Here is a 26,329-nt window from a genome sequence, read left to right as displayed (position 1 = left end):
GTGTGTCTACGCACACGTCTAGAATGTTACTAAGCACACTGTTTTGTGGATAAACAGTTTGCCAGACCCTTCAAAGATCATCTGCAGCAGTTATTCTCACTAGGGGAGCCCCTAAGGGAAGAAATCAAATTCTTTAAAAGAGGGACTTGGACTTTGGGAAGTACACTACCTTCGTGAAAAGCCCGCAATTCCAAAAAAGACTGAAAACCTCCGCCCATATCAAAGCCCGTAATTAATTTTGTCACTCTGATGTTGCTAAAATAAGAGAAATTATTTAGATGAAAACAAAATTAACCTATATGAGGACATTTATTAACTTACCTATATGGAGGTAAAATGTCATTTTTCTCTTCCAAAGAAGCTAGATGTTGTTTTAGCGCTTCAAGTAAACTGTGGGGGGCCTAAAAATAAAGTTATTAGAAAAGAGTTGGTTTTTGATAGACAGTTCTTAGCAAATCCATACTGTCCTATATCACAAAAAGGTTTTGAACAAAAATTAAGATCTCTGTATGGCAAAAGCTTAAATCTAAATAACTGCGACAAGTAAATTCATTATTAAAAGTAGCATCTTGGTAGCAAATCATATATTCAAACTATGCATTTATATACTTTTTTTTTTGTCTTTTTGCCATTTCTTGGGCCGCTCCCGTGGCATATGGAGGTTTCCAGGCTAGGGATCGAATTGGCGCTGCAGCCGCCGGCCTACGCCAAAGCCACAGCAACGCAGGATCCGAGCCACGTCTGCGACCTACACCCCAGCTCACGGCAACACCGGATTGTTAACCCACTGAGCAACGGCAGGGATCGAACCCGCAACCTCATGGTTCCTGGTCGGATTTGTTAACCACTGAGCCACGACAGGAACTCCGCATTTATATACATTTTTAAAAACAAATAAAGCCTCTTAAAACGATCAAAGGGCTGGAGTTTCCATCTTGACTCAGCAGTTAATGAACCCAACTAGCATCCGTGAGGATTTGGGTTTGATCCCGGCCTTGCTCAGTGGGTTAAGGATCTGGCATTGCTGTGGCTGTGGGGTAGGCCGGCGGCTGCAGCTCCAATGAGACCCCGAGCCTGGGAACCTCCATGTGCCACAGGTGCGGCCCTAAGAAGACCAAAAGAAATTTAAAAAAAAAGGATCAAAGGGCTGTACCTCCTTTGGAGAAGACATTGGGCTTGAAATTATTTATTTATTTATTTTTAATTGTTATTTCCCCAATTGCAGTTTTCTTTTCTGCCGTACAGCATGGTGACCCATTTGGGTCCTTCATGAGTCACTAGATTATGAAATGAATTCAAGTAAAACATTAAGTTTAGTGGCGAAGAGGGAGGGGGGAGAGAAGAAAACAGGGAGATAAAGAGGAAAACGGGGGAGGGAGGGAGACTCTCACTCATGGCCTCGGCCTCGGCCGCACACTGTCTCCCCAGCTGGGATCCCCTTGACGACCCTAATACAAAAAGTAGTAACCCCCCCCCCAGTCTCTTCCCCCAAGTGTTCTCTTTCTTTGCGGTAGTTGTCTTCACTGAAATTACAGGACCTTTTCTGTGTTTATTATCCATCTCTTTGGTATAAAATACAAAACTCCATGAGGACAGTCTGTTTTGTTCACTGACAAAGCTTAGTATTTGGCATACAGTAAGTGCTTAATATTTGCTAAGTGAATGCAGATATATCTTTTCATTCTCCATATTCCCATTAAAAAGGGGAAAAGTGTGCTTCTTCAGTAAGGTCAGTTCCCAACGTCTGGTCGTATACACACCACCATCTCTGTCCTGATCCAGTTGTTCACTCCGCAAGAGAAGCTTATGGATGACCTACTGTATTAGGCAGTAAGGACACAGCCACAAGGGAAAACAATCATCTAATCCAAGACTTTCACGACCTGGGAGGCTCCAGTCTACAGGCCTGGGGGAGGAAATATACCAAATCATCACCCGAATAAATGTAAACTCAACATCGTGAAAAGTGCTACGAAAGAGTGGTACCTGACGCTCAGTACTGAAGTAAACCCATCTGACCAAGTCAGGGATGTCAGAAGCAAGTTCTCCTGAGCAAAGTACAACCGAGCTGAGAGCTGAGGGGCACGTTTGTTTGACAGCGTTTTATCCAACATCTAGATGGCGTGAAACAAACAGCAGGGGCAGAGCATAGGAAGGCAGCCAAGTTGGGAAGTGAGCCCAGGCAAGCTGAAGGTCAGATGATGGTGGCCTGGCAGAGAGGACACAGATGCTTGCTGAACTAGCAGCTGGAGGAGGGTTTAATGAAGGAAGTGTTTCCAGAGCTGTGGGCAGAGCTAAGGAACAGTTCTGAGAGAAAAAGAGGGTGCAATTAATTATTATAATGGCACAACAGGTCAGAAGGGCAACAAACACAGGAGCCTGAAAACAGGAGGAGGAGCGGGGATACCACTGCGTACAGACCGGCTGCAGGATGAGGCAGCCAAGCAGGAATCCGCTCCGAAGGACTGCCTTCTGCCCCAAATCTGAGGACCAGGACAAGACCTTCCTGGGCAGGAACCCTGAGCACAGAGGAATGAGAGAAGCTGTCCCTTGACAGAGCCCACAGGCACCTCGGTGGGGCGGGGGCAGGAGTCTGGAGTTCAGACTGAGCCTCAAGAGGTAGAAGGACCCCCCCCCCCCCAAAAAAAAAACTAAATAAAGTTGTCCTTCCTTAGCAATGTTAGTTGCAACCATTCGTCTGCATCGATTTGCTCTCAGACAGGTCGCTGCCGGCTAGACGCTCGCGGACACGCCGTCCCCGAGGGCGCGGACGTGCTCAGCGCAGCACCGCCTTCCACGGCCGGAGGCCAACGGCGCGCCCGCCCGGGGCTTCGCCGCCAAGGGAGCTGGGGCGGGGGGCCCGGTCCTCCGCAGCCCGGAGATGCGACGCCGCCGGGAGGGCGGCCGGGAGGGCGGCGCCCGAGCTGCGCCCCCGGCGCCCCGGGGAGGCGGGGGCCCAGACCCGTGCGTCCGTCCGAGCCGCTGCGGCCCGAGAGCGAGCCGCGGGGACCCAGGCCGAGGCCGCGGGCAGACGCGCCCGCGGAAGGAGGTCTGCGAGCCCCAGCACGGGGCGGTCGGGCCGGGGGGTGGGGGGAGGGCCCGGAGAGCGCGGCACCGGTCCCCGCGCAGCCCAGGCTGCGGGCGGCAGAGGGACGCACGCGCCGCGAACCCGGGCCGGCCTGGGGAGAGCTCCCCACCGCGCCCGGCGACGCGGCGCTGCGGCCCGGGGCGGCCCGGGCGCCCGAGCAAGCACGTGCGGGAGCGGCCCTGCCTGCGAGGCCAGGCCCGGCCATGGGCCTCTCGGGACCGGCTGAGGCCCAGCGGCCAGCGGGCCGATCGGGAGGCTCTCCCAGGAAAAGGGCGGGCTCCATCTGGGGAGGAAGCAGTGGGGATGGGCATAAAAGTTGACCCACAAAGAACCTTGCCTGCTTGCCCCAGGCTCTCCCACAGCCATCCAGTCCGTTTTTGATTCAAAAGTCCTGGGGATCCTGAGGACCAGAGCTCTCAGGTGAGGAGGACAGAGGGTGGCCAGAAGGGAAAATGGATCTCCATCCTGGGGCTCCTCCTGTCCGTGTCCCCCGGAGCTCCAGCCACCAGCGCTGTGGTTCTCAGCAAAGGGACCCCCTGCCACCTCCACCACTGCCTTCAAGGCAGTGAGGTCACTGGGGAGCAACATCAGAGGACGTGGCGTGGAGAGGAACCGAGTCTCGCTTCCATAGTCTTTGTTCTCTTTTTTCAGGGACTCAGGGGCCAGGACTGTGTCTCATTCATTACAGCTCCTTCTTCCCGGGACCGGTCAAGCACATGTCTGTGAATGACTGTTGACTGAATCCACTGGTTATGGTTCCCGTGGGCAAGGAATCCTGCCGTCGCCCCTCCCAACCCAGACGTCCTCACTGCCTCTCTGTCTGGTTATCGGGATTCTCATTCTGGAAGCTGCGCATCACTTCGCACGACGGTTCCCACTGTGGACCACGCCAGGGGGTTGGATGTCTGTACATGAAGGGACACTTGTGAGGACACGTTCCTTTCCTTTCGAGATGCTGGAGGTGACATCAGACAGAAATTTCCCCCTTCTCTGCCCCCAAACCTAACACTTACTCGCATCTGCAACTCCCTCTCCTCCTGAGCTCCTCTAGCATCTTATTTCAGGCCACTGCTGGATCCACTGTGTTCTGGATCCAAATCCGCTCATTCACTAGGGGACCGCCATCGCCTCCTCCTCTGCCCGTCCATCTTCACCCCCTCTCTCTTTGCAGGCTTCTTCCCACACACATTCCTCCAGTCCCAACCAAGGCAGCTGTGCCCCACCAGAGTCGGGGACCCGGCTGGGAAAGAGTAAAAACCTCGACCTCTGGGATGGGGGAGGCGGAGAGAGGCTAAAGGCCTGAAGAAGCTTCCTCCTCCTCTCCTGCTGGAGATGATATGGAGACCCCTACCCCACCAGTTCCGTGCCCCATCAGGACCTGCCTCCACCCTCTTCCTGGCGGCCAGCCTCTAACTGCAGTTAAGTCACAGCACAGCCCAGCTGGGGACATGGCTCTGAAACCACCTCCATCTGCCATCCAGTCAAAATAGTAAAAAGAGACAAGATAACCTCCCAGGATGATGGTAGAAATCAGTGCCCATCTTAAAGACAAAAAGCATGCTGGGGCGATGGTCCCTGTCATAGCTCCGTGATTCATCAGTATGCCCCCCAAACCAGTCCGGCCCTGGAGGATAACAAACTATACCATCAGGAAGTAACTCATTTGCACCCACAATTGGGCTTTTAGTAGTTTCTTTAGTAGGGATGGGTTAACAAGGTCTCGGGAACATGGGATGTGGCTACCAGTTTGGTAAATATTCTGCTCTGTTGCCGTCAAAAGTGGGGGACCAGAGGCACACGGAATGGACAATGCTGTACGTCTATAGTGTGAGCCAGGCCATGTTCATTCTCTCAACCCCTACATCATCGTAGAGTCAAAAGAAGTCTCATCCATCTGGCTCCCCCTCAGAAAATGACATCGATGCGCTTTATTCATGAAGTATATGCTAAACGGATTGGGTGAGCGGGAAGTGGCCAGTACAGTGGAGCCCTTAGACGGTTATATGTGCTCCAGAGGATGAGAGGTAAACACTCCAAAGATTCAGGAGCCTTTCATATAGGTCAAATTTTTAGGGCTTCAGTGGTCAGGGGTCTACCAGAAATCCATTTGAGACAGAAGAAAACGTGTTGCATCTTGCACGTGTCCCTATGAAAAAGAGACATTCCTATTGGGTCCTAGAGATGGCATGTTCTCACAGCAGGGACACTGCTCTGGCCCATATTCCAAGGGACCTAGAAGCCTGCCATATTCGCTGGGGACCCAGAGCAGGGCCAGGCTGGGCCAGCAACCCCTGCCGCTCAAGCCCTACTACACAACTTGGATGGAGCGCAGGATGAGCAGGCTGCCTTGGGAGGGATTCCTGATGAGTAACTCCCAGGTAAGGAAAAAGCCTGAGTTCGTGCAACTCTTAAACACTACTGAGACAGACAACAGTATCACACCCCTTCTGCATGTGCAGAAATGAGGCGCCGAGAATGGAAATGAGCTGCTGGATTACACACCTGAAAGGCAGACAAGGCGCCCGCAAACCTAAGTTTGTCATTTCCACTGATCAGTTCTGTCTATTTAAAAAGTTTGTTCGGGAGTTCCCGTGGTGGCACAGCAGAAACGAACCCAACTAGCATCCACGAGGTTGCAGGTTCCATCCCTGGCCTCACTCAGTGGGTTAAGGATCTGGCGTTGCCGTGAGCTGTGGTGTGGGCCAGCAGCTGTAGCTCCAATTCGACCCTGAGCCTGGGAACTTCCACATGCCATGGGTGCGACCCTAAGAAGCAAAAAATAAAAATAAAAAAATAAAAAGCATGTTTGAGTTGTTATACTATGAGTCACTATTTAGCACTCAGCAGGGAATAGCCTCTCTTTTTTTTTGTCTTTTTGTCTTTTTGCCATTTCTTGGGCAAAAAGTATACAGTATACAGAGGTTCCCAGGCTAGGGGTCCAATCAGAGCTACAGCCGCCGGCCTACACCACAGCCACAGCAACGCAGGATCCGAGCCGCGTCTGCGACCTACACCACAGCTCATGGCAACAACGGATCCTTAACCCACTGAGTGAGGCCAGGGATCGAACCCGCAACCTCACGGTTCTTGGTCAGATTCGTTAACCACTGCGCCACGACGGGAACTCCAGGGAATAGCCTCTTTTATAAGACCAATGGCTCACAGACCTAATCAGAAGACACAAGTCTATGTCTATCTAAGTACAAATACCAAAGTTCCTTTGGGGAAATGAAGATGCACATGTAAGTATATGGAAAATTATGGAGTCTCGGATGATGATTGATATACTAAACCCAACAACATAAAGAGCAAACAGTCACCTAAACACAGAGGAGAGATATACTGACCTGAGTAAGATACGGAATCTCATTCTGGTCAATTCCAACTTGCTGAAATCCCAAAACAAAAAGGGGAAAAAAGAATACATTACAGCAGGGAGTGCTAACAAAGAAAAGTAACTGTGAGACCCTCCCCAAGACCATGAATGCCTTCCTGGCTGGTACACACCCAGGCCAAGAAAAGATGTCAGGCTACGAAGGTCTTGCACCCTTACACACAAACGTATGTTTGTCCTAAGGATAAAACGAAAGAAGACAAGACTTGCCAGACGCTGCGTCTTTGCTCTCTGGGGAAGAGCTAAGCCAGCCTTTGGATGACACCCAAATGTGTTCCACTTTCCCAAGTAGTCAGAAGTCAGCTATTAGGGCAAAGGTGGGGCTCACCCCCAAAGTCCCCTGTTCTCATTGACCAGAGAACTGTTCTACCTCCTACCTGCTGCCTTAAAAGACTTACATCATATCGCTTTTGGCCTGGTTCTAGAGTTGCTTCCGCTGGGAGAACAAGCTTGGTATCAGTTATCTCATGGCCACAAACAGAAATCCTTGTAAGACTGGGTTTTTTTTAAATTCCAATTATTTGTATTTCTAAAATTATAGTTGATTTACAATGTTCCCTCAATTTCTGCTGGTTTTGAGCCTAAGTGCATTGGATGGTATATTTGAAGCGCCTAATTTTACTTGTCAGTTGTACTGTTTAGAAAATAGTTACAACTACCAATGCTGTGTTGGGGGGGGAGGCAGAGGTATAGTTATGTAGGAGACTAAACGAATACAGAAAACAGCAGAAAGCCTTGGAAATAAGTAGATTTCTGTACCTCTGCAACTTTTAGGAACTGTGCCAATTTGGTCGTTCTTCCGAGGAACTTGATGTAAATATCCAGACTTTCTCTGCATTGGTTCTTCCTCATGTCAAAATACTTGCCTAAAAGTAGAAAAAAAATATAACAAAGGAGCCAGTATCGTATCACTTTCAAGTTTTGCTCCGTTCTGGTGATTCTATCTTAAGCTGATTCTGGATGTGATTTTAACTTGTTGAAAACAATTACAGCTTTAATCCAATCATTTTTTGTTTTAACAAGCAACAACTCTACTCAGTAAGTATAACCTACAGATTTTCATAGAGTAAATACTGCATGCTGAACACTGACGCTGATAATACGTATGGCATTTAATAGCATACGTGTATAATTTAGATAGCCTGGTAGTTTAAGTTCCATAACTTCTCATCTGGAGTATTTTTGAGTAACATCAAGCTTTGATGTTCTCTGAGGGAAGGGGCTGTGTTTCCTACCCTTTATAACTCTACAAATGTACTAGGTACTTCTTCTATAAGAGAAAAAGCTCAAATTCTCATCAATGAAGTCTGGAGAATCCTTCCTATGAAATGAATCACTCATTAGGGCGAAATGATAACTGAATTTTTCTGAGAAGCCTAAGAAGTATATGTTTGTATATAATCGAAATGGTTCTTTATGTTATAGGCTGTATCTTCTTAGGAAAGTGAGAACTGTATTACTGGACCTTGGTGACATGGAAACTAACATGTGAGGTATAAATATGGCAACCCATGTTGATTTCCTAGTAATATTTCTCTGATATTTCTAACTGAAATTCAAACTGAAAAGTTCTGTGGCTCATTAGCCTTTTTTTTTTTTTTTTTGGCTGAGCCTGCAGCGTGTTGGAAGTTCCAGGCCAGGGATTAAACCCGTGCCACAGCAGTAACCAGAGACACAGCAGTGATAATGCCAGATCTTTAACAAACTGAGCCATGAGGGAACTCCATAGCCAATTATTTTTAACCAAAAAAGGCAAGAGTATGTTTCATTATCTTAAAATATATATGACCTTGCAAGAATCTTCTGTTTTGAATCTAAAACACATATGAGTCAAAATGTAGAGATAAAATATTTTTACAAATAAATTATTTTTCCTGGTTTATTGTTTAAAAATAATTATGTAGGAGTTCCATCGTGACTCAGCAGGTTAAGAACCTACTAGTATCCAAGAGGATTCGGGTTCAATCCCTGGTCTCATTCAGTGGGTTAAGGATCCGGTGTTGCCGTGAGCTTCAGGGTAGGTCACAGATGCAGCTCAGATCTGGCATTGCTGTGGCTGTGCTGTAGGCCGGCAGCTGCAGCTCCGATTCGACCCCTAGTCTGGGAACCTCCATATGCCACGGTGTGGCCCTAAAAAGACAAAAGGAAAAAAAAGAAAAAATTTTTAAGAGTAATGTCTATAAAGACATTCAGTATAATTGAAAGTTTGACAATAAAGGATTGTTTGCTTGTTAAAAAAAAAAAAAAAGAGTCATGTGCATTCCTTAGCTTACCTAGCAGGTTAAGGATCCCCTCATTATAGGCTGCAAAGAGGCGAAGAGAATCCTTAAAGAGGAGCAGGAAAGCAGCATGTATTATACCATTAGTCAGTTCATCGGGATTTGCCTGGACATTAAATAAAAGAGCCATCAGTGACCACCACGATTTAAAAAAATTCCTTCTCCCACCTACCGTTAAACAAAGCCATTTGCCAGTATTTTTCAAAAGGATTTCTAAAGCTCTTACGTTAAAATTAAGAAGAGCATCAAACTGTGTTTGAATAACCGGAAGTGTGTTCAGTAGCTCTTTAGTATTCATAGTTCTCATCACACCGTTCGTCCTATAAATGGTAAAAGAGATTCAATCAATAATTCAGAGTTTGAGCAGCACTGTGACATCAGCATCTTGAAATAAAGCTGTTTTTGGCAAACTACGTATCAGACCACATATGCATTTCCGTATTGCTTACAAACTGAGAAGTACTTACCCTCGCTTGGTTTTGGTGATGTCAATTGCAATCAGTCTATACGCCAGTGACTTTTCATTCAAGTACCTGCTGTATCGTCTGATGAAGGTTGACATAGCATAGCCTAAAAAATGAAAGCTTTTTATTCTTTCCAGTTTAACCAACATTAATCACTTATAACATATGTCGATAAATGCAAAGACTTATGACTCCACATTCACCCTACCATTAGCTGCTGAGCGTAAAGGATTGTTTGCTTGTTAAAAAAAAAAAAGAGTCATGTGCATTCCTTAGCTTACCTAGCAGGTGTGCCATGATTTTTGGCAGACTGAACCAGAAAAGCCTCACTGGGTAAATACCCCCATATTCTGTCATTCTTACTAAGTACTCAAATATCTGTTGTCTCAATGAATTTAGAACTTATTTACTATCATAAAATGTACAACACACTGCACCCTTCATAATTCAGAACCATTTCTTTTTTTGTCTTTTTAGGGCCACTTCCCGCAGCATATGGAGGTTCCCAGGCTAGGGGTCCAATCGGAGCTGTAGCCACCGGCCTACGCCAGAGCCACAGCCACGCCAGATTCAAGTCGCGTCTGTGACTTACACCACAGCTCACAGCAAAGCCGGATCCTTCACCCACTGAGCAAGGCCAGGGATTGAACCTGCAACCTCATGGTTCCTAGTCGGATTCATTTCCGCTGCGCCATGACAGGAACTCCTGGAGGCATTTTTTTTTTTTCTTTAACCAGACATGGTTTGCAGAACATTTTCCTCCTTGCCACACAGAAATATGTCCATCAAAGGATCATCTTACCTTCTATGACACTTTCATCCAAGAAGTTGTGTAAAGTGAACAAAGAGTTTCTGGATGCAAGATGTTGGATAAAACGCTGTCAAACAAACGTGCCAAATTCCAAAATTAGTTTCTGTCCATAGAGTTCATTGATGATTTTGTTATTGCAAATGCATACTTAACATCATTCTATCCTACAGCTTCTGGCTATTTCAGGAGCACGCATTAAAGTGAGCTTTAGCAACACAAGGATCTGCAGTGGTGTCAGTCTGTTTGTATACCCCCAATAAACAAGGAGTTAAACATTAGGACTTATGTGAATATACGCTTTTCACCCAGGACTTTCTATCTAACCATTTCTCCCTTTTTGATTTTTGAGGAATTTTAATGACATTTGACCCCTGAACAACTTGGGGGTCACAGGTGCCGATACTCTGTGCAGTCGCAAATGCACATGTGATTTATAGTCGGCTCTGTGTCCCCTGTCCCTCTAGAACCACGACTCCACCTCTGCACATTCAAGCAATCACAGATGGTGCTGTAGTATTTACTGGGGGAAAAAATCAGTGTAGGGTTCAAACCCGTGATGTTCGAGGGTCATCTGTAATTACAGAATTAATTATTTGAGTAATTACTGTGAAATTATTTAATAATTTAATAGAAAAATAAAAATAATTGGATACAGCTGTGTACACCACTACCCAGAAATGACAACTGCTAAGTTTTAAACATACCTGCTTCGAATCAATTTTAGAAATAAGAGGAACAGGAGTTCCCGTCGTGGCGCAGTGGTTAGCGAATCCGACTAGGAACCATGAGGTTGCGGTTCGGTCCCTGCCCTTGCTCAGTGGGTTAACGATCCGGCGTTGCCGTGAGCTGGGGTGTAGGTTGCAGATGCGGCTCGGATCCCGAGTTGCTGTGGCTCTGGCGTAGGCCGGCGGCTACAGCTCCGATTCAACCCCTAGCCTGGGAACCTCCATATGCCGAGGGAGCGGCCCAAGAAATAGCAAAAAGACAAAAAAAAAAAAAAAAGGAAAGAAATAAGAGGAACAAAGTATTGCAAAATTTAAAGTAACACCAAGATCACAATTTTAATGTTATCTTTAGAGCCTATTTTCTTTGCAGTTTCATATATATCGTGCAATGGATAAATAGTAAGACCGTAGTTTCAGAATGTGGATAAATGAAACTGGGCTCTGAACCTCATCCTGCAACTCACCTCCTCTCTGAGCATCGTTCCGAGATCTGGCCTTGTAGGTCTCCATCCCGTTTGATGTTATGTAGTATTTCATTGTGTAAACACACCTCATTGTATTTATCTGTTGCCTGCTGATGGGAATTCAGGCGAGTTCCAATTTTGAATTGTCATAAATATGCTATGAGAAGTGTATTTGCTGGGTCGCGGAGCGTTTTCAATTGTACTCAACACGTCTCAGTGCACTTCCCTCCAAACCTCCGGGCAGCGCCAGACGCACAGGTCCACGAAGTCGTTCACAGCACTCTGTTACCATCCTTTTAACATCTGCGCTCCTCCTTGATGTGACTTCTCTCGTTCCTGATACCGAGAAGGTGCGGCACCCACAGGATGGGTGCGCTCCCATCTCCTCAAAGTCCCAGCACTTCGTGCTGTCGTACATTCTAAATCTTGCTTATCTGGTTTCCTTTTCTATGAATTGTCTGTTCATTTCTTTTGCTCATCATTCCAGGCGACCGCTGTCTCCCTCCTGATCATGAAGTCTGCTCATCCATGGACATACGCTGCAAAGGCCTTGTTCCAGCCTGATGGCGTCTTCCCTCCTCAGACGCCCTAAGCATATTCCCTCCCTTTTCTTCAACTTTTAAATGTAGCTTTTTGCATTTATAGATATTTCATTCTTGTGGAATTTATTTTTGTATAAGGGGAATATAAAGATCTCATCCTATTTTTTCCATAAGGATGTTATTCGTACCAAAAGGCTTTATTTTCAATTTCCCTCATGTTTGTAGTACCAGCAAGCTCCCGGGTAAGTACAGTTCTACTTCTGAGCTCTCTATTACATTCCCTTTATATATTCCAGAGTCTAGGATATATATTCCACTTTTACCGACTCCATACTGTGTAATTACTGTCGCTTTGTAATAAGTTTCAAAATCCAATCAATTTCTAAATCTTGATTTTTTTTTTGGCCTTTTTTAGGGCTGCACCCGTGGCATATGGAGGTTCCCGGGCTAGGGGTCGAATCGGAGCTGGAGCCACCAGCCTACGCCAGAGCCACAGCAATGCAGGATCTGAGCCGCGTCTTCGACCTACACCACAGCTCACGGCAACGCCGGATCGTTAACCCACTGAGCAAGGGCAGGGATCGAACCCGCAACCTCATGGTTCCTAGTCAGATTCGTTAACCACTAAGCCACTACGGGAACTAGTAAATCTTGATTTTTTTTTTAAGCACAGCTTACTGAGACAAAAGTTCAAGCAGAAAATAATAGGCAATTTAATGCTGTTGAACATTTCAGTTGTTCTGTGAAACACAAAGAGTGTATGTGGGGAGAGGTGGCGAGGTGATGCTGTAATACTCGGGTATCCAGGTTCTCCTGGTAGAGTAAAGCAGTTATGCAGCCATACATTTTTGAGGGTTTTCTGTTTTTACAGCCTAAATCATCTAAAGAATTGAGAGAAATAGCTTCCGAATTACCCACTTCATTATCCAGTAGCTAAAATAGTACATTTCAAATAGTGATGCCAAAATGGAGTCGTAAGAACGGAAATCAGTTTTTTTGGGGTTTTTTTTGTTTTTTTTTTTGTCTTTTTGCCATTTCTTGGGCCGCTCCCGCAGCATCTGGAGGTTCCCAGGCTAGGGGTCGAATCGGAGCTCTAGCCACCGGCCTACGCCAGAGCCACAGCAACGCAGGATCCGAGCCGCGTCTGCAACCTACACCCCAGCTCACGGCAACGCCGGATCGTCAACCCACTGAGCAGGGGCAGGGACCGAACCCGCCACCTCATGGTTCCTCGTCGGATTCGTTAACCACTGCGCCGCGACGGGAAGTCCTGGAAATCAGTTTTTAAACATCTGCCGCTATGCACGTCCTACCCTTGTCATTAACGAAGTGAAATGTTCTAAGTGCTGACACACTAAGACTACTTAGCAATCGTGTGCTGACGGGCCCTGGTACCAAGACGAAGGACTGTACGCCACGCTCACCTCATTTCCGTGGACCATAAGGTGATGCACAGTGACCAGGGCTTTGAACACCACCACCCAGCTGCTGCTCCCACTTTTCTCAGAGAGAACATCCGCCAGATGTTCGACACTCATATTTGTTCCATTTACGTACTGGATCAGATCTAAGTTAGAGACAGTGACAAGCGTTAAAATGGAGACTGGGAAACGGTTCTCGAAACCAAAATTGATAACTTTAGCTGAAATCAGTTACAGTCAAATCTCAGAGATGTGACAAAAGGGACAGGGCCAATCGTTTTCTTCCTGGCGAGTACCGCGACTGGTCCTTACGTGTCGGGGAAGTCGAAGGCCTCCCCGAGGGCCAGCGCAATCTGCCTCGGCGCGGGCGATGGTAAACACTTGTTAAATGCAGGAATAGGGGCCAAGAAGTAAGTAGCACACTCAAGGCCATACAGGTAGTTAAGTGGAAGGGCTGGGACTTGAGATTGGGGTTGTTTAAGCCCGGAGACCAAGGTATTAACCATTATGTCACACCGCCTCTCTCAAGAAAAGTGGACATTCAGAAGCTTTCCTCGTGGGGTCTCCCCACATCTGACCCTTTTGTTGGCATCCTTTTTCTTCTTGAGTCCACGGCCCTGCAGCTTTGTACCTGATTTATTGCAACAGCTTCCTGATTTCCTGCCTAAAGGCTATAATCACTCATCAACTGACCTCAGATAGCCCCTCAGAACTGTTTCCTTTTCATATTCAAGAACAACGATTACCTACTGTTTATCAATTCAAAGCTTCTCCTTGCTTTCCAAACCATCGTTAAACGCGCATGAGAAAACAACTTCTTGCCTAGCACTTAATCATGACTCAGTGATTTCATGTACGTAGCACTAGGATAGGTACTGAGGAGCAATAAGCTGGCCCTGTGGAGTCAGGTTCAATTATTCAAGAAATGTAAACACTCAGTGTACACGTGTAGTTCGTGCCCATTGCTGTGCCCTGTTTAAGGTTACGGAGTATGAGATTCTGTGATTTGTTTATGTCTAAGCCTGCTTCATTTTTCTTTCTATAAAGTTTCCTCTGCTAATTTTTGGTTTCGGCTTTCACAGGGTTTCAGCCTCTGGACTGAATCTGGCAGCTACCATGGTTCCATGCATTGTTCACACCCCTACCCACTGCGAATCCTGAGAAGTCCATTGTGGCACATGTTTCATAACAATCCAGAACTGGAATCAATCTATCTATGTATGTAGATATATCCAGCATATTTGTGGGGCCTGTTGAGATAGTGTTCAGGAAACTTTAAAATTATATACAAATGCAATGAATCTGCTCAAAGGTTTTTTGTTGTTTGTGTGTTTGTTGCTTTTTAGGGCCACACTCGTGGCACATTGAGGTTCCCAGGCTAGGGGTCGAATCAGAGCTGCAGGTGCCAGACTACGCCACAGCAATGCTGGATCCGAGCCGCACATACCACAACTCACACAACGTGGGATCCTTAAGCCCCTGAACCAAAAAGGCACATCCTCATGGATACTAGTCGGGTTCCTTACCCTCTGAGCCACAAGGGGAACTCCATGAATCTGCTTAATTTAATGAGGTGTTAGTTGCTGCCCTACAGACACGTTATCATGATGGCAGGAAAATAAAACTTCAGAAGGCAAATTACTCAATTATGTCAATGAATCATTTAGAAGCAAAATACCGAAATAAAGAGGGGCTGCAAAGGGTGACTCAGCAAGGCAGGTTTCCAAAGCAGTAGCGTTTATGTACACTGCCTACCGCACACGTGGTTTAGGAAGTCACCGCTGGCCGTGAGGTCAAACAAGGGAGAGTAGGCCTGGCCTGGGAGTCTCCTTCGCCTAGGACCAACAGACCATTTTAGGAACCGAGACCCTCCTCAGAAACCTAGCTTGTTACTCTCCCGCCTCTTGGATCCCAGCAGCCACGAATCACTGGCAACCAGAATTGTGTCTGCAGTGCGAAAGGCCAGTGGTTCTCCTCCGGGCTGGGGGGCGGCTGCACAGTGAGAAGTCGGGTGGCGGTCGTGCAGAGCGAGGTGAGGCGAGGGGCCCGGGCGGGAGCTCCTGGGGCGGGGGCGCGCCTGGGGGGGGGGGGGGGCGGGGCGCCATGGGCGGCAGCGGGATGGCGCCACCCCCGGGCTCGAGGGCGCCGGCGGCGGCCGCCGAGACTCACCCGCTAGGTGTTTGGGCTCGGGTTCGGTGGGCTCGTCGGTGGTGGCTCCGAGGGCAGCCTTGGACGCGGACGACCCCATGCGTGCGTCGCAGCCTGCCAGCCACGAGGCCGATGGCGGCGAGGGCGGTCCCTCCTCTTCCGGAGGCGCGGACGAGGCGGGGGACCTGCGCGCCTGGCGCCGGACGGACGCGCGGGGAGCCTGGGCTGACGGCAGAAAGGCCCGGCCGGCGGCAGAATTGTGAGGTGAGGCCGGGGGCGGCGGGGCGCCGCGGCCGGCAGGGGGGCTGGGCGGAGCCGCGCCCCCGCGCGGCCACGGCGGGAAACGGGCGCCGAGGCCCGAGGCCGCGCCGTGGACGGCGCCGCGGCGCGCGCCGCTCCCGACGGAAGGGCAGGGACCTTCAGCGGCGCGACCGCAGGCCCCGGCGCCCCGCGTGCGCTCGGCCGGCGTCAGCCCCAGCGTTGGGGCCGCGGACCAGCCCGTGCTCCTTGGGCACCTCTAACGCCGGGGACTCCGCAGCCGCGTCCCGTCCGTCGCGCCCGAGGTCGGTAAGGTGCCCTCTGGCGTCGTACTCTGGACGGGTGCGGCCGGAGGGTCATCCGTTTCTTGGATCCTGTCGAAGAAGCACCTTTTGGCCTCAGTGATTGTCTCTCTCTTCGTTCTGTCTCCTGACTTTCTGCTCTTATCTGCATCACCCCGCCGCTTCTTGCTTGCAGTTTCTGTTGCTCGCTTTCTGGTTTCTTAAGGCACGCGGAGCTCCTCAAGAGTCTTCTTTGGTAATATAGGACTTTAGAGTTGAGTGCTGCTTCTCCTGCCGAAGAAGATGTTTCTTGCTATTTCCGTCTTTTAAATTTTGTCGAGATGTGTTTGATCGACCAGAATATAGGCCCTGCGAAGGTACATGTTTTTGGTACCCTTGAAAAGATTCATATTTTTCTGCTCCATTCAATGTGTATTACAGTTCTTGAGGTTTTATCACAAGGGACAAAGGCTCCATTCACTTGCATTTTTAGAGCCTTTTCTGCCCCCGTACTCCAGGGCGGAGACCTTCTTTTGCTGTGGCTTCACGTTCGCCCATCAGTGCTTCTACAGAGCCTCGTGTTCTCCTGATCCCATTCGGGATCAGGGTGCGCTTCCAATGAGGTATTTTCCATCTCTAGAACGTCCGTCTGAGGCTTTTAATATCTTTATTTCTCTCTTCATTATGTCCATGTTTTGCTTTAAATCCTTGACGGTGTCATAATATCCATCAAGGTTGTGTGCGGGTTAACCAATTCCTTCATCTTTGGCTCTGTTTCTGTTGACTTATTTTTCTCTTCGGTATGGGTGACATTTTTCGCCTTCCTATGTAATTGTGTATAGATGCCAAATATTGGTCATTGACTTCATTGAGTGCTGTGTCTTTTATGTCTTCCTTTGAGGAATGTTGAAGTTTGTTTACACAGGTACAGACATGACTTTTATGTCACTTTTATCCTTTCAGCGCATGTTTTCTCAAACTTTATCTGTATCTAACTCACACATCACATCCTTCACCCACTGAGTCTACAAATAGGTAGCATTTAGTATATTCGCAGTTCCGTCAGCATCACCAAGATCAGTTTACAACATTTTAGCCACCTTGAAAAGAAACCCCAGACTTATTAGCCACCATTCCTCCTTTCCACCTAAACCTTCCAGCTCTAGGCAACCGCTGTTCTACTTTACGTCTCTAAATATTTCCCTTTTCTCAACATCTCATATTAAAAGGAATCAGCCAATACGTGAGGCTTTGGGACTGGGCTCTTTCACTTAGCATAATGGATTCCGGCTTCATTCCTGTTGTACCATGAATCAGTACTTCATTTCCTTTTGGAGTCAAATAATACTCCATCGTACGGATCTTCAACAGTTTCTCTCTTCGTTCATTGATGCACAGTTGGACCATTTCCCTTTGCAAACTGTTGTGCTTACCATATGTCTTTCAACACCTGTTTTCCGTTCTTCTAGGCATATACCTAGGAAGGCAGTTGCATGGCCATGTGGTAATTCTGTGTTGACCTTGGTAAGGAGCTGCCCAACTATCTTCCACAGCGGCTGAACCATGTCACACCCCACCAGCAATGTATGAGCATACCAGTTTCTCCACATCCTTACTGATACTGGTTTTCTATTTGTTTGACTAGAGCCATCCGAGTCGGTGGGAAGTGGTATCTCTTGGTGGTTTTCATTTACTTTTCCCTGATGATTAATGATTTAGAAGATTTTTTTCACGTGCTTATTGACGATTCGTGTGACTACGTTGGAGAAATGTCTATTCTGATCCTTTGCTATTTTCTTTTTTCCTTTTTTTTTTTTTGGCTGCACCCATGCATATGGAAGTTCCTGGACCAAGGATCAAATCCTCACCACAGCTGCAGCAATGTCAGATCCTCCTCCTACCGTGCTGAGTCGAGGATCAAACCCATGCTGCCACAGAGACAAGGCTGGAGCCTTAACCGGCTGTGCCACTGTGAGAAGTCCTCTTTTGCTACCTTTTTAATTCTTTCCCCTTTTTCAGCTTTATTGAGGTATGATTGACAATGTGACATCTTCTTCTAAGGTGTGCAAGATGAAGACGTAATATGTGTTTACACTGTGAAGGTGCGGGGAGCCCAGGAGATGCAGGGACTCGAAAAAAGGACCTTGCCTGATGGCAGAAAAACCTGAAGGCAGGTTCCCAACTAAGGAAGGGAGCTCACCTGAACGGTGCATGCCGAAGGTGGGCTCCTGGTCAGGCTGAGACCTGCCGGGGACGGTGCAAGCCGAGGGCGGGCCTCGGGTTGCACGGCTCTCACTTCGATGCTGATGGGGAAGAACTGGGGCTTTCCTGGGACAGCAGTTTCCATGCCTGCGCCGGAGAACAAGGATTGTTTCTCGGGTGACCTAGTCTTGCCTGCTGTTTTATTTGCTATTCAGTTTTCCTCAGTCTTTCCTGATTACTTACTTGTTATTCTTCTTTTCCATTCTTCCTCTCCTGTGGTGATTTGTGATTCAACAAAGTTACAACAATAATATAATAAGAATTTCATCCTAAAGGATTTTCCCCCATTTAAATCCAACTTAGTTAGAACATAGTGTTTATCTACTAACTAGTTATATAGTAAACTTTAGAGTTAGGATTTTAATGAGGTTCATAGAAGTTAGACATATATTATCCAAGAAACCTAGCTGTGAGTTTTGTCCTTGATTTTAAAAGCTTTTAAGTGATAGCTAGTTAAGCTGGTTTATATTTTCTTAACACTGTCTCCCTGCCATAACGCTTTAAAGATAAGCACCAGTCTAAAAACAAGATTTGTGAATGCCAAGTTCTTGTGTCTGTGACCTCTTCAACCTGTAAAGACTGGCTGGCCATGGGATGCTTTGTACTGAGTCTCCTCCTTTTCACACGATGTATTGTACCTAATTGCCCCTCAATTGTACCCACCAAGTTTAGTTAAAACAAAGATCTTAAAACATGATGTATAGCTGCTATACCATGTCATAGTTGACCAATGTACTTTTAACACTGTGATGTAATCTGTAGCAAAAAGCTGTCTATAATCAACCACTGTTGCCAATAAAGTTTGAGCAGTCCAGCGCCCTGAAAGAAGGGACAAAGAGGCTGTCTCCGTATGTACATTTCACCGACACGCGTCCCTCTCCGATCGGGAAAGTGTACACTCCCCGGCCGCCGGAGCTGGCCTCCAGCATGAAGGGATCACCACAATCAAGTTAATTAATTAACCCGTCTGTCCCCTCCATACCTACAGTATTTTCTGTGGTGAGAACACTTAAGATGGAATCTTTTAGCAAATTTCAAGAATACAACACAATATTATGAACTGTGGTCATCATGCTATACCTTAGATCCCTAGAAATCATTCATCTTTTTTTTCTTGCTCTTTATGGCCGCACCTGCAGCATATGGAGGTTCCCAGGCTAGGGGTCCAATTGGAGCTACAGCCACCAGCCTACACCACAACCACAGCAATGCAGGGTCCCAGCTGTGTCTTCAGCCTACACCACAGCTCACGGCAACACCGGATCCTTAACCCACTGAGCGAGGCCAGGGATTGAACCTGTGTCCTCATGGGTGCTAGTTGTTTCCACTGAGCCACAACAGGAACCCCCCATTCATCTTTATTTATTTATTTATTTATTTTTTTGTCTTTTTGCTATTTCTTGGGCCGCTCCCGCGGCATGTGGAGGTTCCCAGGCTAGGGGTCGAATCGGAGCTGGAGCCACCAGCCTACGCCAGAGCCACAGCAACACGGGATCCAAGCCACGTCTGCCACCTACACCACAGCTCACGGCAACGCCGGATCGTTAACCCACTGAGCGAGGGCAGGGATCGAACCTGCAACCTCATGGTTCCTAGTCGGATTCGTTAATCACTGCGCCACGACGGGAACTCCTTTTTCGTCTTTTGTCTTTTCAGGGCCGCATGCACGGCAACGCACCTTTCCCTTGCGCATCTCTCACCAGACTCCACATTGTTTCCATAGCTTGACTGTTCTGGATGATGCCACAGTAAACATGGCGACGCATATGTCTGAGATCCTTATTTCCTGATTTCACCTGTTGTGGGATTATATACCCAAAAGTTGGATTGCTGGGTCTTATGGTAGTTCTACTTTTCATTTTTTTTGTATATAATGGTTTTTATTTTCTTCCATTTTAGCTGGCTTACAGTGTTCTGTCGGTTTTCTACTGTACAGCACGGCAACCCAGTCTGACGCATCTCCCTGCCATCTTACATAAGGGCTATAGCAGGCTACGTTCCCACCAGCGCTGCACCAGAGTTCCCCTTGCTCCACATCCTCAACCTTTGTTATTTGTTGTCTCTTTGATAAGAGCCATTCTGACTTGTGAGGTCATTTCTCAAGGTGGTTTCGATTTGCATCTCCCTGGTACTTTGTGATGATAGCATCTCATATGTGCCTGTTAGCCATCAGTATGTCTTCTTCGGAGAAAAATGCTTTATCAGGTCTCAGGCAGTTTTTTGTTTCTATTTTTCTTTTGTCTTTTTGTATTCTAGGGCTGCACCTGCGGCATCTGGAGGTTCCCAGGCTAAGGGTCAAATCAGAGCTGTAGCCGCCGGCCTACACCACAGCCACAGCAACGCCAGATCCCAAACCCACTGAGCGAGGCCAGGGATCGAACCTGCGTCCTCGTGAATCCTAGTCAGTTTCACCAACCACCGAGCCAGGAAGGGAACTCCCTGGCCTCTGGTTTCCAATGAGAATTCAGTTGTCGATATTATTGAGGCGCCCTTCTATGTGATGAGTCGTTTCTCTTTTGCTGATTTCAAAATTAATTGTCTTGGGCTTTAGATATTATAACTATGTGTCTAGGTATGGGTCTCTTGAATTTATCATACTTGGAATCTTTGAGCTTCTTGAATGCGTAGATTCAAGGATTTCATCAAATTTGGCAAATTTTCAGTCACGACTTCTTTTAATATTCTTTATGCCCCTTTCTCTCCTTTCTCTCCGGCTGGACTTCCCGTTATGGTTGATGTTGTCTGATGGGTCTCTGAGGCCCTGTCCCTTCGTAACTTTTCTGATTCTCAGACTCAGATAACTGAGCTATCCTCAAGTTCACTGATTATTTCTGCCTGCTCAGATATGCTGTCGAGCCTCTGCAGGTCCAGAATTTCTATTTCATTCCTTTAAAAAGGTTTTCTGTCTCCTTGTTATTATTTATTTTAGGAGACGTCATTCTACTGGTTTCCTCTTGCTCTTTGGGCATATTTACAATTGTTGATTTAAATTCTTTGTCTAGTAAATCCAATCCAATGCCTGGGCTTTGTCTAGGGTAGTTTCTTTTAATATCTTTTTTCCTGTCAATGGGCCATAGTTTTTCTGTTTTTGTTTTTGTTTTTGTTTTTTTCCTTTCATAATTTTCTTTGTTGAAAACTGGACATTTGTAATATTATAGTATGCAGCTCTAGAAATCAGATGCCTCCTTCCCTAGGATTTGTTTTTATTCTTCATTTACTGAATGAGTAAATGTGGTACTGCCACCACATAGAATAGTAAGCGACTATTTACAAAATAATTATGAGGTCTATGTACCATATACAATTTTAAAGATTATGTCAAATGAAGAAAATCCACATACAAAAAATATAAGATGCATTAATATTAGAACTGGATAAAGACAGAAATAAAGAGAAAAGCAAAAAGGAATAGCAAAAAGGATAGTAGGTGAGTCTCTGTGAACCAATTAGTTTCCAGTCTGTGGAGCTTCCCACCCAGGAGGTATGGGGTTGTTTATATCACGAAATCGCCCCTCCGACCTCCTGATGTGGCCTCCTCTTGTTCTTCTGGAGCAGGGGATCTTTTTTAAGGTTTCTGGTCCATTTTGGTGAAGAGTGCTCAGTCTTTAGCTGTGAATTTTGTTGTTTTTAGGAGAGAAGTTGAGCTCCAGTCCTTCTATTCCACCATCTTAATCCCGTCTCTCTCCAAGGTTTCTTTATTATATTACTTTTTGTGCTTTTAAACATTGGATATTCTATTTTAGTTTTGTATAAGAAAGGAATACATGTTCATTGTTGAAACTGAAATCAGTTGACAGAAGATTTCAAAAAGAAGAAGACTCTGTGTCTCTGGCCTGAACCTCAGTCACCAGAGATAATGAGCCAGTTATCATTTCCTCATGTAGCCTTTCAGCCGTTGTACATACATGTATATACAGCATCTTAAATGTAATTCTTTATAATTTTCAATTACGGAAAAGTTGGAAGAACAGTGCTAAGAACTCCCACGTACCCTTCACCCGTGCCATTCCATTGTTAACATTCTCCCACATCTGTGCAGTGTGTGTGTGTGTGTGTGTGTACCATTATTATCATTAGGGGTTTTCTGTACCATTTGAGAACAAGCTGCAGACATGATGCTCCATCACCCCTAAATACCCTAATGTGCATTTCTCAAAATCAAGGATACTCTTGCGCATAATCCCCACATTGGTTTGTTTTTTGGGGGTTTTTTTTTTTTGGTCTTTTTGCCTTTTCCAGGGCTGCTCCCATGGCATATGGAGGTTCCCAGGCTAGGGGTCGAATCAGAGCTGTAGCCACCGGCCTACGCCACAGCCACAGCCACGCGGGATCCGAGCCTCGACTGCGACCTACACCACAGCTCACGGCAATGCCGGATCCTTCACTCACTGAGCAAGGCCAGGGATGGAACCCGCAACCTCATGGTTCCCAGTTGGATTCGTTAACCGCTGCGCCGCGACGGGAACTCCATAATCCCCACATTGTTAAGCAAAAGGCCAAGCACAGGAGTGACTGGTTTGGCTTGGAAAGCAACAAGTCCTTTTTAGATACAGAGAGCCACCACTAAGAGGTTGTGTATTCTGTAGTTATACCCTGAGTGGAGCAGGGCCGAGAGACTCACGCCTCATTCGAATCCAGAAGGCAATGAGAAAGTGTCTCAGGACAGCCTCCAGGAGAGATGAGAAGGTGAGAGGGAGATGGCCTCACAAGCCTCCCATCTTGTGTTCAAGTTGGATCACAAGACATCCTGCCAAGACCCAGCTCCTGAGGGCAACTCCACCACTGACTTTTCACCCAGCTAAGACTTCTCAGATGCAGAGGCTGCACCATCAAGGGTGCTCTAATTGATTGTACTGATAGAGGCTTATGCCAAATCCATTCCGTTTGCTTAAGGCACACAGTTCAAGAGTGACTGTGACTGATGCCTCATGTTATGACCAGGTCCACCCGGAGGACAGACTTCAGCCAGGCTCCCCAACCGGAAGTGAGCCAGTTAAACATGTCACTGGCCCAGGCAGAGTAAGGGCGTCCGGGCAGCTGCGCATACCCTGCCCTGACCAGCCAGTAGGAGGTCCAGACTACGTGACCTCTCATGTTCTCTCCGGGTGGCACAGCAGTCTTTTGTGTACTCCTTGTACCTAGAATGGTCTCGCCTCTGACGTATGGGCCACACCAGTATCACTTTTAGGAATCATCACTTCATATTCATCTTTATCATTAATGTCCATAATGACTCAAATGCAGCATCAGATCCAGGTGACGAGAGAGCACCAGGTTAGAGCTCCCAGGGAGCCCGGGGCAGGCCTGCGAGGAACTGAGGAGCCAACGGGGGCGTTCATTACGCACGCACGTGGTCTAAGCTTCCTCCCCCTTCCCCACCGCACAAGGAAACATCCTGCTGCTTTTGTTTTCTTTTTAGGGCCACACCCACAGCATGTGGAAATTTCCAAACCAGGGGTCGAATCGGAGCTGCAGCTGCCAGCCTATGGTACAGCCACAGCAATGCGGGATCCAGCCGCGTCTGCGACCTGCACCACAGCTCTAGGCAACGCCAGGTCCGTACCCGGCTGAGCAAGGCCAGGGCTGGAACTTGCGTCCTCACGGAGCCTAGTTGGGTTTGTTCCCGCTGCGCCACAATGGGAACCCCTCCCATCCCGTTTTGATGGGAGGTACTCTTCTGCAGAATTGCCACCTTGACGCGCCTACTGACCGTCGGAAGGGGGGGCTGCACTGAAAGCTGAGGCTCAGTCATCCTGCTCGCTGGGGCAGTGCTTCCTTTGAGCCCGTTTGCCCTCTTGCCGCCGCGCCCGCTCCCGCGCAGCAGAAACGTGAGGCACGTGCGGATTCTCCGGATGTCCCTTCTCTGCGGCGCCCTGCCCGAGGCCACCCCCGTGGCTCACTGGCTCGTGTCCGGGTCCCACCGCGGCTGTCCTGCGGGTGTCAGCCCACACCGCCCAAGCGGACGGCTGGCCGGCTCCCTTGCCAGGCGCCGTTTTAAGCAGTTCTCCCTGAGGCGGTGCCGGCGCAGCCCGCGGCCAGGCCAGGCAGACTGGCTTGTCCTTGCGGGCGCGGCCGTCCCCGGAAAGATGGGTCCCACCGGAGAGGACAGGCGGCTCACGAAGAGCTTGGGCGGCGGAGGGGGCGTGGGGGGGGGGGGTCCCCGCCGCCCCGGCCCCGCGCGGCCGGCGTTCTCCCACCTCCCGGCGCGCAGCCCCAGCAGCCGGCAGCTGGGCTCCCAGGACCTCGGGTCCGAGCGCGGGCGGCTGGCAGCCCCGAAGCAGCAGCGCCCGAGCCCGAAGGCGCCCGCCCGGACCCGGGGCCGGCCGCCAAGGCCTCCTTGGACTCGGCGGCTTCACACGAGCCGATTCGTTTGGGGCAGCAGTTAAGCTGCTTTTTTAAAATCCGGAGCATGGAATTCTTTACCTTGCAACGCACAGGTGTTTCGCCTTGACAGCCAGAGAGGCCAAGTGCGGTGACCTGACCGTGGGGTCTCAGGAGGTGACGCGGGAGCCGGCTGCCCGGCCCCCCGTTCCCGCCGCCGCCGACTTGCCAACGACCAAGACGCGACTCGGGCCGTGCAAACTCGGGCTCCGGAGACCGTTTCTGACCCTTCGGGAACATCTCGTTGGAACGTGTCAACACCAGGTACACGAGTTTACATACATGCCATTAACTGAGCCAAGCCTCACTCACGGATTCACCTTGAACTCTTTTTCTGGCCACCGCAAGTTCTGTCCCAACTGTACGGAGGAGTTTGCTTTCACTACTTCTTAGCTCCTCGGCCGAGGGAGGGGCGGGCAGAGAGGAAGGACCCGCCTGCAGGGTTGGCGGGTGCTGCAGGCAGAGCCTTTCTCTTTTTCATTGCGGTGAACAGTTTTATTGAGACTGTTTACATACAATTCGCCCATTTGAAGTGTACGGGTGCGTGGCTGTTGGTGCAGTCGCCGCGGTGGGCACGCTGATGTCACCAGTCAGCTTGCCAGCACCTGCGCGACCTCAAAAAGAAGCCTGATAACCTTCTCACTCTCATCCCTCCAGCCTCTGGCAACTGTTAGTCTGCTTTCTGTCCCTATCCTGGACATTTCATATCAATGGAATCATACAATACGTGTCCCTTCGTGTCTGCCTCTTTTTTTTTTGTCTTTTTTTTGCCATTTCTTGGGCCGCTCCCGTGGCATCTGGAGGTTCCCAGGCCAGGGGTCGAATTGGAGCTGTAGGCGCCGGCCTACACCAGAGCCACAGCAACGCGGGATCCGAGCCGCGTCTGCGACCCACACCACAGCTCACGGCAACGCCGGATCCCTAACCCACTGATCGAGGCCAGGGACCGAACCCGCAACCTCATGGTTCCTAGTCGGGTTTGTTAACCACTGCGCCACTGCGGGAACTCCTCGTGTCTGCCTTTTTTCACTACATTTTCAAGATTTATCGGTGTTGTAGCAACTGTCAGTACGTCATTCCGTTTTATGACGTTTGTTTCCACCTTGTAGCTATTGTGACTTGTTCTGTTAGGAACGTTTGTGTCTTTTTGTTCGAATACCTGTTTTCAATTCTGTGAGGTGAACACCTAGGAGCGGAGTTGCCGGGGCTGGCGGTGACATTCTATCACTCCCGGCCGCAGCGTACAGCTCTCATTTCTCCACATCCTTGTCAACATTTGTAATTATCATCATTTTTATTCGGATGAGTGTGAAGTGTCTCATGGATTTGATTGGCCTTTCCCTGAAGACCACTGATGTCAGGCATCTTTTCATGTGCTTATTGACAATTTGTACAGCTTCCAGGAGAAATGTCTGGTCAGATCCTTTGCCCGTTTTTCCAGCTGTTGTGTGTGTGGGGGGGTGGGGGGAGTCAAGTTCTGTGTACAATCCAGATACTGGTCTCCCATTTCTGGGATGTGCAGATCTCCCGCTCTCTGGGTCGGCTCGTGAGGCGCAAGTGCTCTTTCCTAGGCCTTCGGCTGCGCGGCCCTGAGCTGCGGGGAGGTGGAACCCTGAACCGGTCTGGAGTGGGGTCTCCTCCTGGCGGAGCTGGGAGGGGCAAGGAAGGAGCAGATCTCAATGCAAATACTAGAAATTCTCAGGAGTTTTTGTAGATTTTCCCCGCCTGTCTCTTGGCCCTCAGGGCCCCTTCCGGAGGCTGGATACTTTTCCCCGGGGAGTGGGGACTGCCCACCTGCTCACACGGTCCTG

At 48.4% G+C, this 26,329-nt stretch overlaps 1 protein-coding gene across 1 annotated transcript in view; it reads right to left on the bottom strand.

Moving 5' to 3' along the window:
* The window catches only part of LOC125118165 (phosphatidylinositol-binding clathrin assembly protein-like), a 42,702-nt gene that overhangs the window by 13,605 nt on the left and 2,768 nt on the right, over positions 1-26,329 (bottom strand). Inside the window, exons 2-12 of the mRNA XM_047764292.1 lie at positions 26,015-26,167; positions 25,035-25,123; positions 24,561-24,786; positions 13,192-13,334; positions 10,028-10,103; positions 9,229-9,331; positions 8,988-9,081; positions 8,756-8,867; positions 7,242-7,348; positions 6,436-6,477; positions 322-401 (exon numbers count right to left, since the gene is read on the bottom strand). Of these exons, the coding sequence (XP_047620248.1) occupies positions 322-401; positions 6,436-6,477; positions 7,242-7,348; positions 8,756-8,867; positions 8,988-9,081; positions 9,229-9,331; positions 10,028-10,103; positions 13,192-13,334; positions 24,561-24,786; positions 25,035-25,123; positions 26,015-26,167 (1,225 nt within the window). The remainder of the gene's footprint in view (positions 1-321; positions 402-6,435; positions 6,478-7,241; positions 7,349-8,755; positions 8,868-8,987; positions 9,082-9,228; positions 9,332-10,027; positions 10,104-13,191; positions 13,335-24,560; positions 24,787-25,034; positions 25,124-26,014; positions 26,168-26,329) is intronic.

Source organism: Phacochoerus africanus, chromosome X (genome assembly GCF_016906955.1).
Source record: "Phacochoerus africanus isolate WHEZ1 chromosome X, ROS_Pafr_v1, whole genome shotgun sequence".
Taxonomy (NCBI): Eukaryota; Metazoa; Chordata; class Mammalia; order Artiodactyla; family Suidae; genus Phacochoerus; species Phacochoerus africanus.
Note: the sequence above shows the minus strand (reverse complement) of the source record. Positions and strands in the feature narration are given on the sequence as shown.